Source organism: Pyricularia pennisetigena, chromosome 5 (assembly GCF_004337985.1).
Source record: "Pyricularia pennisetigena strain Br36 chromosome 5, whole genome shotgun sequence".
NCBI lineage: Eukaryota > Fungi > Ascomycota > Sordariomycetes > Magnaporthales > Pyriculariaceae > Pyricularia > Pyricularia pennisetigena.
The window spans coordinates 1,873,486-1,890,697 of NC_043743.1; the positions used below are offsets into that span (position 1 = coordinate 1,873,486).

General features: G+C 53.0%; 4 protein-coding genes across 4 annotated transcripts; 1 reads left to right on the forward strand and 3 right to left on the reverse strand.

Annotated features, from left to right (window-relative positions):
- Positions 1-3,443: 3,443 nt before the first annotated feature.
- PpBr36_08515 (uncharacterized protein) lies at positions 3,444-5,423 on the forward strand (the record flags this gene model as incomplete). The annotated part of the gene is made up of 1 exon (XM_029895645.1): positions 3,444-5,423. The coding sequence occupies one exon, from the start codon at positions 3,444-3,446 to the stop codon at positions 5,421-5,423; it is 1,980 nt and encodes a 659-aa protein (XP_029746941.1).
- Positions 5,424-6,557: 1,134 nt separating this feature from the next.
- On the reverse strand, positions 6,558-10,147 carry PpBr36_08516 (uncharacterized protein; the record flags this gene model as incomplete). Its single annotated transcript, XM_029895646.1, has 3 exons — positions 6,558-7,770; positions 7,841-9,864; positions 9,932-10,147. 3 exons carry the CDS (start codon positions 10,145-10,147, stop codon positions 6,558-6,560), a joined length of 3,453 nt encoding a protein of 1,150 aa, XP_029747682.1.
- A 1,760-nt stretch (positions 10,148-11,907) lies between these two features.
- Positions 11,908-15,230, reverse strand: PpBr36_08517 (uncharacterized protein; the record flags this gene model as incomplete). Its single annotated transcript, XM_029895647.1, has 5 exons — positions 11,908-13,392; positions 13,484-13,821; positions 13,920-14,429; positions 14,499-14,727; positions 15,072-15,230. 5 exons carry the CDS (start codon positions 15,228-15,230, stop codon positions 11,908-11,910), a joined length of 2,721 nt encoding a protein of 906 aa, XP_029746942.1.
- A 13-nt stretch (positions 15,231-15,243) lies between these two features.
- Positions 15,244-16,055, reverse strand: PpBr36_08518 (uncharacterized protein; the record flags this gene model as incomplete). The annotated part of the gene is made up of 3 exons (XM_029895648.1): positions 15,244-15,255; positions 15,566-15,670; positions 15,852-16,055. The coding sequence occupies 3 exons, from the start codon at positions 16,053-16,055 to the stop codon at positions 15,244-15,246; spliced, it is 321 nt and encodes a 106-aa protein (XP_029746943.1).
- Between the last annotated feature and the right edge of the window lie 1,157 nt (positions 16,056-17,212).

Sequence of the window (17,212 nt, forward strand, 5' to 3'; positions counted from 1 at the left end):
TCAGCAATGCAATGCAGCGATCCGATCAAGACAAAAAAAGAAGTGGCGCTGAGTTTTGTGCAGGAAAATACGACTGATACGTCAAAACGGCTGCCAGGCCGAAAATCGGATCCTAAGGGTTATTGACAGGAAGCTAAATATATTGCAGAGATAACCAACCTAAATTATATGGGGCCGGGAATGATATGGACGGGTTAGGTGACTTGGATGTCATTTGATGCAGGTACAAACCAGCGAGCACCGAGCACATGTCATGTCCTGGCGACCGCGATGGCGTCACAGTCTGAACAAATTCAGTCATCCAGTCTACAACTAACTACCCGGGACCAAGGTGGCTCCCGTTGTTTACCGTATAGCAGTAGTAGCTACATAGTACGTAAATGTTGGTGGGGTTAGGGTGGGTTTCTACAAAGCAAGTTTGTGTTTTGTTTTATTGTTGACCATCACATGTTTGTTTACCTATCTATGAATGGCGATCAAGCCGATTTTTTACCTTGTCAAATGTATCCAATGTATTCGACAGCTATCTACCGGAACCACCTCGTAGTCTGATATGAACCAGGGAACTAAAGTGCAAGTTGCATGCAAGCCTTTTTCTTGTTTACCGCCGTTTGATTGTCACCGCATTTGCAATGATAACCTAAGCACCTATTCTAACAACGGGCTTGCTTACTGATGGATCGGAACAAAGAAATGTGTTATCTCTGGTTGGCCGTCGAAATATCCATAGTCCCGATAAATACCAGGCTACCATGTGTGTGTCTAGGTTTGCCAAGGCTGTTGTTGCTCAAAGTTGGACGTTTGTCGCATACGACCACGTGCATTTCGTATCAGCTGGCCGAGGCTTTTTTTTTTTTTTTTTGTGTTTGTCCAGTATGCGGTTTCCGCCACCCCAAGACCCCTTAACCGGGATGTCTGGTGTTGTTGATTTTAGAAAAGAAGCAACCATTGGATGTGGCTCGATCGGAAAGCTGCAATAGGTTGGTATAGTGTTTGTACAGTAGTATAGTCAAAGTCTTTCTGTCCCTGGGATTCCAGGCTGAGTTAGAGTTGTCGGGTTGGTCTCTGTCTCGCTTGGCATCCAGATGCACAACCGGTAGTCAGAGGATAAGAAAGAGTACATGTGGATTGGGAGTACATCACGAAAGTCAACCCAAGGACAATAAAGGCCGAGAGACGATCATGATCTTGAGGCCATGAAATAGATAGTCATACAGGAAAAAAACAAAAAAAAAAAAACAAAAACAAATCAGGCTATTTGGTGTACTTCGCAACATACTATCAATCAATGGATAGCAAACATTATTCTAGTCTAGGTCCTTGTTGCTAATCCCGAAGCACACTCAGCTACGAATACGTTTCGGCGATCTCGAAACACTTTTTAGTCCCTTTTCCGTGCACCCGGGTATCCGAATCATCAGATGAGAAAAGAAAAAGAAAACGCAAGAAAAAAAACCCTTAAAACTCTTCAATACATGTATGTGCTATGTACTACTGTACAGTACAAGGTGTGTGACCGCTTCGGGAAGTGAGGGGTTTAATTTACTGTAATGCATCGTTGGCGGAGTGAGATGATCTGGTCCAACAGCCATCCGCTTACGACGACCCAAAAGTACACATTGATTGCAGTTGCCGTCCCGTACCTAATACTGCAGTGCATATCTTCGGCCAACTCAGCTAATGTAAACTTGGATGGCCTGGCCGGCGTTGCGTCAGCCCATCAGGCAGACGAGTTATGCACCGTGCGACAGCCAGTTGAGACACTTGCCCAGAGTTGAGGTGGTCGCCTCCGCCACTAGCCACCCATCCCGGATGGCTTGATCGGACGATGCGATGCATATTTACTGGGTGGAAGCCCTGAAACTAGAAGAAGACGGATACTCCTTACCTAGGTTGACCTTTATTACAGTGGATTGATTACTGATGTTGGTGCTGGTGTAGTTTGTTGTCTGTTGACCGTTTTACTTTTTTTTTCTTTTTTTCTTTTATCTGTGGTTAACAACATTACTGTCGGCATACATCCAGAGGGGGAAAAAAACAAAAAAAAAGACATCATCATTCTCCTGGCCCACAAAAGGAACCAGACTCGTTCCACCCATTCCATATCCATGTTGTTGGGATCCAATTGAATCGGATTCAGGAGAGTCTGGCATGCTTGACTGGCTAGCAAAGCGTGAGCAAAAAGGAACAAAAAAAAAATAGGGAGGGAAAGCGGATACTAAATCAAAATCGGTAAGGAAAACAAACCCCCCCACCTCCCCACCGCCTCAAATCTCCACTCCACACCTCTTCTTGCCAGATCCCGTCACCTCCTTTTCAAACGAGATCTACCGGGCCTGCAGCCGGACAACCAACTAGGAATGGTGGAATCTCCTACGACCTGCAGCTGGACAAGCATAGCCCCCCCTGTGCCGGAGGCTACTACGGATGTAGCCAAATTCCCAGGGATTCTTTTTTTTGTAAATGGTCATCAATGTTTCTGAGCTCATGTCATAGTCCAGTCCTCCATCATCTTACCCTGATTTTTTTTTTTTTTTTTTTTTTTGGTCCCAGTACTTTTTATCAAGTAGAAGAAAAACATGCAGGCGCGCTAACAACGTCAACAAACCCCCTTCAGTGACCCTAGCCTGGTCAGCCCAACGCATCATACGCAGTCCGCTACGTAGATTGATCTACTAGTGCAACGACTACTCTTGTCGACCGCCATCTTCCATTATCTCTTCCATACCGGTTCCTTTTACATCCTACCCGTTCGCCCCACCCGACTTGATTCCCTCTATTTTATCGATTATTCCGACATCTTTTCCCACCAAAACCTCCTTCTTGGTTCTTTGGGTTTATACATAAAGCCCCAGCCACTCACTTCCCTTCCCTCTGCGTGCGTCGCATTACGTGATAAATCCACTGCAATCAGCTGCCACGAGGTTTCTCCATACCGACCCGCTGTTAACCCCGGCAATTAAGCGACTGGGTGGAATTTTCGGCTTGCTTTAACACCTCCCAGGCACGAACTGAACCCACAGGGTTCCAAGCTGGAGCTCTAGAAGTCTTCATCTAGACTCAGCCACGGGGGGGAAAATAAAACGAGCCTAAACAGGGAGCCCCTTTGGTTGCCGTGGAAGGAAAGCAGCTCATTCACGACTTGCTCGAGATTCTGAATCTGATCGAGCCTCATAAGCCGGGATAGTGACGGCGATCAATCTGTATCCCTTTTTTTTTTTCTTTACTTTTTTTTTTTTTTAATTCTGATCTTCAACTTCCAAATCCAAATTACACATCCACTTGTAATATATCGCCTGACTTGTTACAACCTCGGTTTTTTGAACCCCTCCTCCGAACCCGGCAACAACATCAACAGACAAGTCAAGACTTGAAACCCTCAAGAAGCCCTCTTTTCAGCTGCGGAAACAATGACAGACGCCTTATAGTTGTACACGTTCGAAATGTTTCTCCACTCGGGAGCAAGCCTTCACGGGCACGAGTTTTCTCTGAAACCTGCGTCTGCAGAAGCTCAAGCCGGCGCCCGTCGTTCGCCGCTGCTCTTCTCACCCTTCCGCCCTTCACCCACACGCGCCTCGACGGCTCCCATCAGCTCCGACCCCCCACAGCTGCGATCATGTCTACCGCAGCAGAGACCAGAGCTCCGGAGGCGGTCCCCCACCATAGAAGAACCAGTCGTTCGCTTCCATGAGCCCCTGGTGGTGGAGGAGATAAAGCTGGATCCGGCCAGCGCCACCGTCACTGTTGCTTCGTCTGTTACCGAGGCGGATGGCTCATGCTCCGAGGCCGAGGGTAGTGAATCGGGGAGGACCGTGGCTGTCCCTGTAGCAAAGAGCGCGGGGAGGAGGCGCCAAAAACAGGCACGCCGGACCAATACTTTTTGTATAGCCAGGCCGCCGCCACGGCTTGTCAAGAAGAGGCTGATGCAACAAATCAGACCCAAGCTGTTGTTACAGCTGCACCAGATATCGGCAGATCGACGCCCCACCCCGGTGCTGGACGTCTTCCCCGCCGCCACCATCGCCAGCCCCGTCGTCGGTGGAAGGTTGGCCGTAAGGTTCCCGCGGGTCTTTGGCGTCGGAAACAAGGGCTCGACGCTGGGGTCGCAGGATGTCATACTCTTCCGGAGCGAGGAGTACTACAGCACGTCAACCTGCGGGAGTACCACCGACGTTCCGACGGACGACGGTAGCTTGAGCCGCAGGGACCTGGTGGCCGTGCTCAGCCCGCTGCGTCGTGAGGATCGGACCGAAATCGTCTTGAGCGACGGCCGGGTTTGGACGGCTAGACGTCTCCCTAACGGTTCGTTCGAGTTCCAGCACACCGACGACGACGGGTCCACCAAGACGGCACGCTGGGTCAAGAGGGGCGGAAGCGGCACCATGAGCCCGAGCACGGTGTCAGTTCGGGAGTTTGGCGGGACGGATCTCAGCAGCCCTATCAGTATCTCCAGCTGCGGAACTTTCGGCCCTCCCGACTACAAGTATACCTTTAGCGTCATAGACCCCACGATGCGCCGGCACCCCATCGTAGCGTCACTGACGAGGGACGCCCTCAACATCAACGAAACCTACACCGCCATCTCTGCCAAAACGGCATCAGCCGAGAAGGACGAGGATTCCGGTGACGAAACCGAAACCGAGGAGCCTGCTCCCAAATCCGAGCGCCACACACTTTCCGTCGACGAAAGCCTGCGCAGCCTAATATCCATCACGGCTCTGTGGGTCACACTATGCCTGGACGGAGTCATGCCGTCGTCGACGGACGCGACGCGCGCAAACGGCCAGTCGCGCTCCCGCAGCGGCTCGTTGAATTCCCAACAGGCCAGCCCGCTCGGGTCGCCGAACCGCCGCCAGACCATCTCGTGCGCGCCGGCCAGCAGCGACTCGTGCCAGCCCGTCACTCTGCCGCAGCGGGCGACGAGCACGGGCGCGGCCTACATGCAGCGCCGCATCCAAATGTCCGACGCCAGCGACTCGGACCGCTCGGCCAGCCGGAGCAACAGTAAAGGGCGCCGGGTGCTGCGGGGCCCCTTTGCGTGTCGGCAGGCGAGCTTCAGCCAGCCTTCCACGACCCCCGGCGGCGACGGCTCCCCCTCGACGCGCCCTTCCTCCCGGGACGGCAAGGCCGCGGACCCCGCCTCGCCGCCCACCTTGGTGGCCAAACACAAGAGGTCGGCGTCGGGAGAGGTGATGCCGACCGCGCCGAGGGAGCCGCACCAGGGCAGGAGGGTGCAGTCTGCATTCTACGCCAGCACGCCCCTGCATGTCCCCGAGCGGGAAGACGATCACTACGACGCGGACCTCGCCGGTCTGGCCCTGCAGGCTACCAGGCCCGAGGCACACGAAGAAGCGGCAGAACAGAACGCTTTAGCCAGGAAGTGGAAGAAGTTTGGACAGTGGATCCGCCGGTTCGGGCGATAAAGGAGGGGGAGGTTGAGTCCTTGGCGAACTATTGCCGGAACGATGACGGGGACCAACCAACCCACCCCTTGGTCCAGAAAGTTTGTCTACGGGATCCAAGGCTTCAAAAGAAAAAAAAAACAGTTTTGACTACAAGAGTACAAGCAAGTCCTGATAAGGGCGCCTTGAGATACAATTTCATTTTGTTGTTCATACGATACCATTCCGTTTTTTTTATTATTATTATTGGTATTATTTTCCTTGCAGAATAACACGCTCCTAGGCAGAGTATACTTTTTTTTTCTGTAACTAGTCGAGTAATTACTGTTAGCGCAAACATTGCTATCAAGAAAACAACTTTGAGCCAGTGAGCCAGTGAGCCAGTAACAAGCTTTGTGATTGGGTCAAGATATCCAGACAGGAAAAGAAAGGCTTGCTTGCTTTTTGCTGCTGACCGCCCCGGTCTGCCCCGACCCGACCAAGCACCAACTCGCTGCTTTTCTCGTTCACTAGTCTAGTTTCTCCGTTGCCATGCGTCAGCCACAAATCCAGCCCCTCTTTGTCTGATTACATCTGTTGTGCTTCCCATCGGAGGGGGACTAGGCGGGTTAGTGCTTCCTGCTCTCCGGTCTCGCGTCTTTGGGATGTAGTGGAATGATAGCAAAATGCGGCCCCTTTTTGTTTTTGGCCAAAGACGTACCGGGATTCGTCAATCGGACCGTGTGATTGTTTAGGCTGCCGGGCTGGCGAGCAAACGTGCTGTTTATCCAAGCCAGCTTTCTTGGTTTCTCTTCCGCCTTTCTCTGAAAAGGGCTCATTGTACACCATGTGCAGGAACGATCCTTCAGAGACCACGTAAGCAAACAACCCAGCCTCTCTTTAGAATCCTGTTATCTCACTCGGACTCTTGCTTCTTTGGGACAAGAGGTGGTGGCCGGATGAGAACCAATATCTAGGCAGCAGGCATTTCCAGTGGAGTTTTGTAAGCTTTTTCGTTGTTGCTCCATATCATAGTGTATCCAATTATAACACGCTACCGGTAATATACCCAATTCAGCCCAAAAGACAACCAACCACATATATGCAATGTTTATATGTATCCCGACGGAACGGTTTCCCAAACAAAAACCCTGCAGACTCCCCATCCCCCCCATCTCACCAGTCCGGCGCCGACCCGCACCCACCACCGACCGCGACGGCGAGGTTCTTGGTCTTGAGGGGCAGCGTCGCCGCCGTGGGCCGCAGGCCGACCTTCTTTGCCCTGAGGCCCTTGAAGGCGATCTTCCTGTCGAGCTCGGCAAAGGGGTGCTCGCCGTCTCCGGCATCGCCCAGCTTGACCTTCCACTTTGAGGTGCCGAGCGCGGCGTCGAGCTCCTCGACGGGCGGCAGCTTGGCGTAGACGAAGCCGTCGGGCCTCTCCTCGACCTCGAACGTGGCGATGGAGAGCTCCTCGTCGTTCTTGCAGGCGCCGCTCGAGAGGTCAAAGTTGCGCTTGTGGTGCGGGCACGACACCCACGGCGCGTTGTTGTTCTTGTCGCAGCTGCCGCCGCCGTCGCCCGACGCCGCCGTCCGCTCCGCGTCGGCAGGGCCCATGCCGTTGGTGCCACCGTTGGTGACGCCCAGAGAGCCGTTCGTGGCCGCGCCGTTCGTGATGCCGCTGCCGTTGTCGCCCTTCTCCTTGCTGCAGCTTGTCTCCTCTCCGATGAGGCCGTCCGACAGGATGAACGCCCTCTTGTGCGGGCACATTTGCTGCGTCATAAAGTACCTGCCCCTGATCCTCCAGAGCGCGAGCTGTGTGTCTCCCCTCCTGACGGCGGCGCTGATGCCGTTGGGCAGCCCATCGGCCTCGGCGAAATAGCTGGCCTCCATGACCGGCTGCCACGCCGTCTCCGTCCACCTGCTCCTCAGGCCCTTGAAGTCCTCCTTGGCCGCCTCCTTGGGCCAGTGCACCGGCCGTAGCTGGTCACGCTCCACCTCGACTTCCATGTTGTCGAGCTTGTCGTCCGTGTTTGCAAACTGGCGGAACTTGGCAGCGATGGCGGGATCTTGGATGGCCTCGGCCCATTCGTCAAAGAAGCCGTCCACGAGCTCCTCCATCGCCGCCTCGAGCGCAGCGTTGATGCCGAGTTTGTCTTTGAGCACCACCTCTCGGAGGTATTCGATGCCGCCGGGGAGATTCTCGAGCCATCTTGCCGTCCGTTGTAGTTTGTCTGCCGTGCGGATGTAGAACATCAGGTAGCGATCCAAGATTGGAACGACTTCTGATGGCGGTACGTCCTTGGCCAACAGTTCTGCATGCCTCGGCTTGGCACCTCCGTTTCCTGCCACGTAGATGTTGAAGCCCTTGTCGGTAGCAATGAGCCCAAAACTGTGTGCAACGTGTTAGCCATGCTTGATGCTTGGAAGGAAATCAGAAATGACCCAAGAGGTAGACGTACTCTTTGCTCTGCGCCTCGGCACACTCCCTCACGCAACCGCTCACACCACCCTTGATCTTGTGCGGAGCCCGGATGCTCTTGTACCGCTCCTCAAGCCGCACAGCCATACCGACACTGTCGCCGATACCGAAACGGCACCAGGTCGTGCCCACGCAGGACTTGACGGTACGCAGCGATTTGGCGTAAGCGTGGCCGCTTTCCATGCCGGCATTGACCAGCTTGCCCCAGATATCGAGCAGATCCTGCTTCTTGGCACCAAACATATCGATGCGCTGACCACCCGTGATCTTGGTGTACAGCCCGTACTCCTTGGCGACCTGGCCCATGGCGATCAGCTTCTCGGGTGTGATCTCGCCGCCCGAGACGCGCGGCACGACGCTGAAGGTGCCGTTCCGCTGGATGTTGCCCAGGAAGCGGTCGTTGGTGTCCTGCAGGCCGTGGTCCTTGGCCGACATTACGTGTTTGTTGTAGAGACTGGCGAATATCGAGCCCACGCATGGCTTGCACACCTCGCAACCAAAGCTATCCGGGTCCGTTCCCGCCTCGCGCATCACATCGTCAAAGACCCGTAGTTGCTTCGCTGATATGATGTGGAACAGCTCGGCCCTAGAGTACGGGAAGTGTGGGCACAGGTGGTTCTTGACTTCGTTGCCCATATCCTTCATAGTCTTGTTGAAGATGCTGGTGACAAGCGGTACACAACCACCGCACCCGGTGCCTGCTTTTGTGCACGACTTGACGTCTCCGATCGACTTGCAGCTACCGTCCTTGACCTTCTCGACAACGTCTCCCTTGGTCACGTTGTGGCATGAGCAGATCTGCGTGTCGTCGTCCAGGTCGTCGCCCTCGTCACCACCCTCTTTCTTGGCACCGAGGATGAGCTCGCTCGGTGGTGTTTCGAGCTCCTTCTGGTTCTTCACCAACGGGACCAGTTTGACGTAGTCTCGCGTGTCTCCGATCATCATGCCTCCGAGTAGGTACTTGCCGTCAACGGTAAAGATGTACTTCTTGTAGACATTCGTAAACGGGTCCTTGTACGTCAGCGACTTGACCGGTGACGGTGGCAGTCCGTTGGTGAGCTTCTTGACCTCGCCGTTGCCGTTTGCCCCAACATTCTCCGCACTCTTGGCCTTCCTTGCAGCCTTGGGCGGCAAAAACTGTGGACCGTCGCGGTCGGCAAAGAAATCACCAAAGCTCGCAACCTCCACGCCAAGAAGCTTCAGCTTCGTGCTGAGGTCTGGCCGCTTGAAAGCCCTGGGTTGGTGCTCCTTGGCCTGGGTCAGGTTGAAAGAAAGAACATCGGCCATCTCGACGCCCGGGGCGATGAGCCCAAACGACTGACCCTGCCAGCTTGCACATTCTCCGATGGCGTAGACGTCCGGGATGCTGGTCTGCAGGTCGTCACCCACGACCACACCGCCGCCGCGGTCTGCACACCGTATCCCAGCCTCCCTGGCTATCGCGTCGCGCGGCCGCACGCCAATGGCGAAGCATATCGTGGAGCAAGCCATGGTCTCTCCATCCTCGAACAGCACACCGGTGACGTTGTTGTCGGCGTCCACCTCGACCTTGCCCACCCGTTTCCTGAGCCGTACGTCCACGCCGAGGTCGCGGACCTGCTCCACAACCATGCCACCCGCGTCGGCGTCCAGCTGTCGGCTGAGGACCCAGCTGTTTCGCTCAACCACGGACACCTTTTCGAAGCACTCCAAGTCCATCATGGCCTTGGCGGCCTCGAGACCGAGTAGACCTCCGCCGACAACGATACCAGTAGTACCCTTCTTTGTCTCGGCGAATGCGATCAAATCCTGGAGATCCTGAATGGTGCGGTAGACGAACACGCCGGTGGCGTCGTGGCCTGGCGTGTGCTTGGGGCGGACGGCATCGGAGCCGGTGGCGAGGACGAGGATGTCGTATGAGACTTCATCGCCGTTTGAGCAGGACACTGTCTTGCTGTCGGGGTGGATTGCGGTGACGGTAGTGTTGATGTGATAGCTCAGTGAGCCGTCCGTGTAGCCAGTGTACTGCCAATTGGAATATCAATATACGTTGAGTAGGAAATAACGACTGAAGGAAACGAGACACTCATACCCATTCTAACGGATTCAGGTAGAGGTTATCCACCTTGCGGTGATCAAAGAAGCTAGTCAGGCCCACACGGTTGTAGGCTAGGTGTGGCTCCTCACCGAGGACCACAATATCATACTCGCGTGTGCGGGCATCCAACTTCATCATCTTTTCTATGAAGCTGATGCCCACCATACCCAGCCCAACCACCACTATCTTCTTGCGGTTGCCGGCGGCCATGTTGCCTATGGCACGGGGCCCTGGAATCTTGGAGAAAGCAGTCGGTAGGATGAGGTGACAGGATGACAACAGAAAAAAAGATTCCTTGTCCGCTGGGACGCCGTTATTCTCTAGGCAAATGCCTAACTGATTAATGATGAAAAAACAGGTCTCATCAAAGAGGGTGCCCAAGAGAATTATTGTGTAAGAAAAGAGGTGAGAAGCTGCACCATGGCAGAAAGGCTAAGTCTAAAACATCCAAACGGCTTTGTTCAGGAGATACAACAGCTGTGGTCTGAGCTGAGCAAGGAATATGGCCAAAAGCCGCCCTTTCAACAAGGTCTAGGGATGAGTGTTATGAAAGATGGGACCATCGCCTTGGACAGTTCCCTGGGTGAGCAAAATAAGGATGTGGTGGGTGACAGTGGCAAACGAGCATCTCCGGCGTCAGATGTAGGCATCATAGAAAGCCTTTGAATGCGTGACAGTATTGCATTGTAAAAGCCGTGTACCTGAGGGGAGGTGATATGGTGGCAATCGGCTGTTATCAGCCATTGCAGAATCCGAAAGGCACTATAGATCCAAGGTCGACCGGAACAAAACGCCATCCTGTAAGTGCCTGGCGTGTCTTGGCAGACCAAACTCAGCCGTAGATGGATCGACTTGAACATTTCCACGGCGAAATCAGTCTGAGCGGGGGGGCGATAAGTGGCATGTTCCGTGACGTGAACGGTGCATTCGTACTGTAGGGTCTTGCTTCAGATGGCTCCTGATAAGGGACCAAAACGGTTGACGGGATCAAAACTGTCGGATGTTACGACGTCGGGGCCCCATGCGGGAAATGCAGAGCCCAGTTTATCATTGGGTGTTTCCGAGCAATGGAGGGGCGCCAGGGGGGGAAATTGATAAGGGGACCTGAGAGGATAAGGTCGCGCGAACGGGTAAAACATGCAAGCTCACTGGGGCCAATTAAAATGCTGTTCAATCTGTTTAGCAAACGATTGTTGCAGTGCCGCGGGACGAACCTTCCTCCACGAGAATTAGTGGGACCCCCCGCGCCGTACCAGCAAGGCAACGAGGGGAGATAAGGGGAATCTGGACTCTCGGTAGCCGGAGATGCTACTTCTGCTAGCCCGCGTCTAACCCCGTGTGGTGCTGATAGAAAAAAAAAAAAAAAAAAAAAAAAAAATTCACTTGGTGAACTTCAAATCTACTCTAATTGGCTGATTTTTGTCGGCAGTTGCTCTGGTCCGAGTTCTATCCGGTTCGGACGGTGGCGTCGCGGCATTTTGTTGTCATGATCTGATGTTGATTGCTCTTTTGAGAAATCAGTTGATCAAGGCAGGGAAGCGGTTCGGAGCATCTTTACTGCACAATAATTACCGCACTAGACGTATGGTCACAGTCCCAACCTATCCCGCGTCTAGGTGAAATAACCACAGACCGCACGAATAAAGACTCAATATCCGCGATTCAGAAAAAAGGTTTCAACCGGGCACGGATATGCATGATACGCATGTTTTGGAAAAAAAAATAATGTTTTGCAAAACCATGGTCGTCTACCTGCACCTGGATGACCTGACCAAATGAGAATACCTCCAATATAAACATGCCAATGCAACCCATGCTGACCTACCCAAAAAGGCTATTTATGCACATAACAACTAATCACTAAATACAAAACAGTCGCAGAGACCGTCTGAGCTCGCTGGTCGGGGATGAAAAAGAAATTCCCTGGAACTCAAAAAAAGAAGAAGAAAAAAAAAACATAGAAAATAAAATCAAGAGCTCCCAGTCGACGCCGCCTGCATGACCAACAAGCTGGCCATGCTGCCGCTCATGGCAAGCGCCTCGCCGACCACGCCCAGTGTCCTCCTCAGATCGTAGGCGCTGCCGGCGCCCTCGTTCACAACATCTCCCAGCTTGGGGTGCCGCCTGCCGACGACGACCATGTCGCCGGCGTTCTTGCGCGCCTTGAGCGCGACCGTCTTGGCCGCCAGCTCCGTCACCTCCTTGGTGATGACCGTGTCCGATGAGCACATAATCTCCTGGAACTCGACCCGTCCAACGAGCTCCTCCGGCGGCGCCGTGCGCAGCTTCGACAGCACGTCCATGTCTTGGGCGTCCACCTCCTCGAAGAAGCCGCCGCCCTTGGGCGTCGATGCCGCCACGGCCGCCGATTTCGCATTGTTCTGCCCTTCCGACTCGGTCGCAGAGTTACGGCCGCCCTCGGTTGCGGTGCCGTCGTTTTCTTCGCGTACAAAATGTGCGATTGTGACGGTGAGGAGTGGGTTCTTGGCGAGCTGTAGCACGAAGCGCAGCGCCACCCGGTCGTCCTCCCCGCCAAAGAATGGGAACAAGAGGTGATGAGTGCGGTTGGCCAACGGAAGGACAGAATCCTTGACGCTGCGCATCGATACCACACTCATGTTTCTCGTCAGGTAGGACGGGCGGCTCGGCTCGATCGTGGGTTTCTTGGACCCAAAACCATTGTCGATAAAAACCGCTGTGTTCTTCGTCGCCCTGGACAGTGCGCCGTTCACAAAGTCCAAGTGGGCTCTGTCTGTAAATCGTTGCTGAGCCGTGACGGGATGCGTCGCAAACTGGTCCTCTGTTAGGGATCCCGTGTTGCTCCATGGAATGAGGATCAGGTCGGAAGAAATGGTAGAGGCCTGGTCGGTGAGTGTCTCAGCATAAGAATGCGTTGGAACTATGGCCACCCGCCCTGACACGGCCACGCCGTTGAGCTGAGAAAATGTCCGGAAGGTGTTGACAATAGGGTCGCTCTCGGAAAGGTCGACTCCCTCGGTGACCTGCATGACCGACGACGTACGGTCTGTAAGTTCCATGATACGCAAGCCATGAACCTCGAGATGCTTGCCGCCGGGCGGCGGCACCGCGGGATCGCTAGCCTCCGAGCTGCCTTCGGTTGAAGCTTTGTTGCCAGGAGCATTCTTTTCTGTAGTTCCTCCCAAAAGCGCGGTGAAGGTGAATAGGCCTGGTAAGCTGTCAAGGCGCAAGTACAGCATTACACGGCGGATATGAGTGGGGTTCAGCTTGTCTATCGGGACTGGGCCACCATCTGGAACCAACGGGGTTCCATCCATGTCGATCTCGCCTCTCCTGTAGCGCAACAGCTTCTGCTGGTACCAGTAGGGGTACAGCCACCTAGTGAGAGGTGTCGTGGTGACAGTGGTCACCAACGCCATAATGACAAACATGGTGAACGTCCGCGGGGACAGGATACCTGCTTGGAGACCAATGTTCTGATTGGGTTTCAAAGTAAGCATTGGTTCGATGCCATGGTCAAGGTGAGAGATATTCAACCCCTTGCTGCGTGGCGGGACTTTGGCTTACCAAGACAATAAGCTCGACGAGACCCTTGCAACTCATCAGGACGCCAATGGCAGCGCTTTCACGCCAAAACAGCCCACAACAACGCGCAGCCACCGTGCTGCCGATAATCTTGCCAGCAAAGGCAAGGAGAATAATTGCAACAACGTAAGCCCAGACCTTGCCGTCGTTCAGCAACCCAATGTTGGTGTTCAGGCCGGAGAGGGCAAAATACAAGGGCAGGAAGAAAACGCCGACAAAGTCCTCGATCTTTTGCGTCAGCTTAATGGCGAAGCCGCCCTCGTGAGGACAAATCAAACCAATGAGGAATGCGCCGAAAATTGGATGGACACCGATGATTGCTGGGGGTTTAGAAAAATCCATGTCAGCATACGGTCGACGACCTCAAGACGGGGGCTATATCCAACAAACAGGATATCCAATGCTTTGGGTGTCGTACCTGTGAAAAACGAGGACGCCATGACGAGCAAGAGCGTCAAGGTGACCATGCCCGCAGACGGCCCATCCTGCAGGCTGCCGTTGCGCCTGAGGATCCATAGAAAGACGGGCTTGACTGCGTAGAACAAGAATAGGGTCCAAGCAACACAGCAAAGCAAGGCGTACAAGGCAGAGAGGCCGCTGGCATTGTTGACGAGCGAGACGCAGAGCGCCAGAAGGATCCAGCCGACAACGTCATTTCCGACTCCAGCGGCCAGCGTTGTCACGCCCACGGATGTATGCAGGAGCTTCAGCTCGGTAAGAATGCGGCAGAGGACGGGGAACGCAGTGATGCCGAGTGCGGTTCCCACAAAGAGCGCAAATACGCCAAAGTTGATCTCTTTGACCATGTCACTGGCAAACTCGTTGTAGATGCCCCATGCAATACCGCATCCCATGGCAAATGGTAAAACCAAGCCGGCCACACTAACGCTCAGTGCAATCTTCCAATTTTCCACGAAGAGGCGGAGATCTGATGGTTGGAGTCAGCGAAACTGAGAATCTCTTGTGGGGTTCAAAAATATAACGTTTCGTCACCTACCAACTTCCAGTGCCGTGATGAACATGAAAAATATCAAACCCAAGTTTGCGACATTGTTCAGATTTGGTATTGAGGCATCCGGGAAGATAGCCGCCTGAAACCCAGGAATTCGTGCCATCACCGAAGGCCCCAAGACGATGCCGCCTATGACCTCGGATATGACCCGAGGCTGGCCTAGATAACTCAGGGGATAGTAGAGTAATCTGCAGAATATGATAATGATGGATGCCTAGAGGTCATGTCAGCCTGTAATCCATCGTCAAAATGAGGTTCTTGGTTCGTCTCTCATTGTCTGCCTCCTTTTCATGATGTACACTTTGTACGCTGTCAAGATGGTTCAAACAGGCACAGCCCGTGTGATTGCATATTCAACAACGGTTCAGTGTCACATTCGAGATCGAATCGAGATCAGATCTTTGCTGCAAATCATCCCAAAGCACGTGTGAATTGGAGAAGAGATGACACGGAAACGGGCCGAAAAGAAGCTCTGTGCAAAGCAGCATTCTAATATCGACAAAAACAAACAAAAAAAAAAAAAAAAAAAAGCAAAAGAAATTTTGAGTGGCATCCTACCTGAATAATAAACGTGACAATTGGATCCTTTGGGTGATAAACGGAGGGGTTTGCACCCTCGAGAATGCCGGTTTGGGGAGGCGCGGACGGCGCGGCCGTAGCTGCGGAGGTGGTCGCCGCAACGATGGTCGAGAGGACCGTCTGTGTGACGGTCGCCATTGTGCCGGTTCAGTCACCCGGGGCGCTGCGTAAAAGTCCCAGGGGTCTAAAAGAAAAAGAAGAGAAAAAATATAAAACAACAAGGGGAAAAAGAAAAAGAAAAGAATCAAATCAGCAGTAAAGACAAAAGACTCAAATATAAGAATTCCCAGGAGATTACAGATGCAGCGGGTTCCAATATATAGAGTCGGACCCCGGCCGGTTTGCAAGCCTGAAAACGGCGTAGGTGGTCAAAGTAAGTTAACTCCCCCAAGGGAAGAAATGGCCGGCCGCTTGGCTACCCAAACCAATCGGTTTGCGACCACACACTCCCGCCACTCTCAAGGGCAACCAACCAGGCCGCCGGGTCTGTGCTTGCGCTTGGCAATCCTTTTGGTCGTTTCTGGTCTTTTTTTGCGCCTTGCCTGGAAGGTGTCACCTGTCACCCCGTAAGCTGATGACTACCGACAGTGGTGTGACAAAACAAAGAAAAGATTGTCTACGGATAACAAAAAGGAGGGGCACGAAATTTCGTTGCGAGTGCAGAAGAAAAAGATAGAAGGCAATTGACACTACATCTATCTACTAACCGCTGGAACTACGTAGTAGCTGTAAAAAGTATCCGTAGTTTCTACGATTGACCCAACTCAATTCTACCCGAGCAGCTACCAAAAGGTAAACCTCAACGGTCAAGGTCCACTCTCCATACCCCAGCCCGGCTTGCAGCTTGAGTCGGGTTGTGATGTTGAGGGACGGGGAGGGAGGGAGTGTGTGGAAGGCGTGGGGCGTGGAAGAAAGACCCCTTGACGGCTGGTCACTCGTGCTGCGCAGCCCCAAGTCATTCATTCTTCTGCCGTAGAAACATCACGATCTTGCTGCATACCACTTGGCGAAAAGAAGAGGTGCAGCAACGCCGCATCCCATCCCGTGCAAGCTCGTTCTTGGCTCCTGTCGCAAAAGTCTCAAGTTGTTCATGCCCCAAGAAAGCAATGATTCCAAACGGCGCGCGCCAGATCCACGCCATTATAGCTTTTTTTTTTTTTTTTTTTTTTTTTTTTTTTTTTTTTAAGCTCACACGGAGTAACTCAACTGTTCGCGCCTTGGCCTGTTGAGCACATTATTTTGCCTGACCTTTCAGCTTGAAGCGCAAACCAAAACAAACCACTCAATAAAATAATTCCCCATCCGCAAATTATTCATCGGATTCGCGTCAGCCGACGTGACAAAAGAGGTCTTCCCTAGCAGTAGCGCACAACGTGATATAAACCAAGCCCCCGGTGCGACCAGTTGGCATGTGCTCAACTGCACACCCTCTCTCCACGCCCCCATTCGCTATTAAGGTCTGGCCCGGGCTTTTTTATTTTATTTTGTCTGATGGGCACTGCCAATTTGCCTCTTCCCCTGCTCGCCATTCCCCGCAGGACTCAGACTTAGCTGTCCCTGTTTTCTGTCTTTTTTTTTTTTTTTTTTGTTTATTCCGTTGAACAAGAACAAAAGCAATAAAACTCTAAATTCACAAAACATAAACTACCAAGGCAGAGACAATAACTTGAGACATATCTGAGCACTCCAAAAGACCCAAGATGGAAGGGTTTTATGTTCCTCCTTGATATCACCAGCACTTTTTAGAGTTCTGGGGGTCTTTTTTTCTTTTTCTCTTTATTTAGGTTTACGAGCGAAAATCATCAAACAAAGGCGAATGGCATGCATACGTACTACGTAGTACTACTGGGGTAAGCTATCTCACGATGGACTCGACAATATGAAAGCAAGATGAACCGAACGCGGAATATTACTAGTTGCCTGGCGAGTCGCTTCAACCCCGCACCCCTGTAGATTTTCGCCATCGCCAAATGAGCCTCAATTTGTTATTTCGCGACCGAAAAAAGCACCTACGACTTTACCCAGTAGCCTCGATTTTATCGCTGTACACCCAAGACGTAGCAAAACGAGAGGCCGCCTAGCACAACGATGAGCGCGTCGCCAAGGCCCCCAATACATCT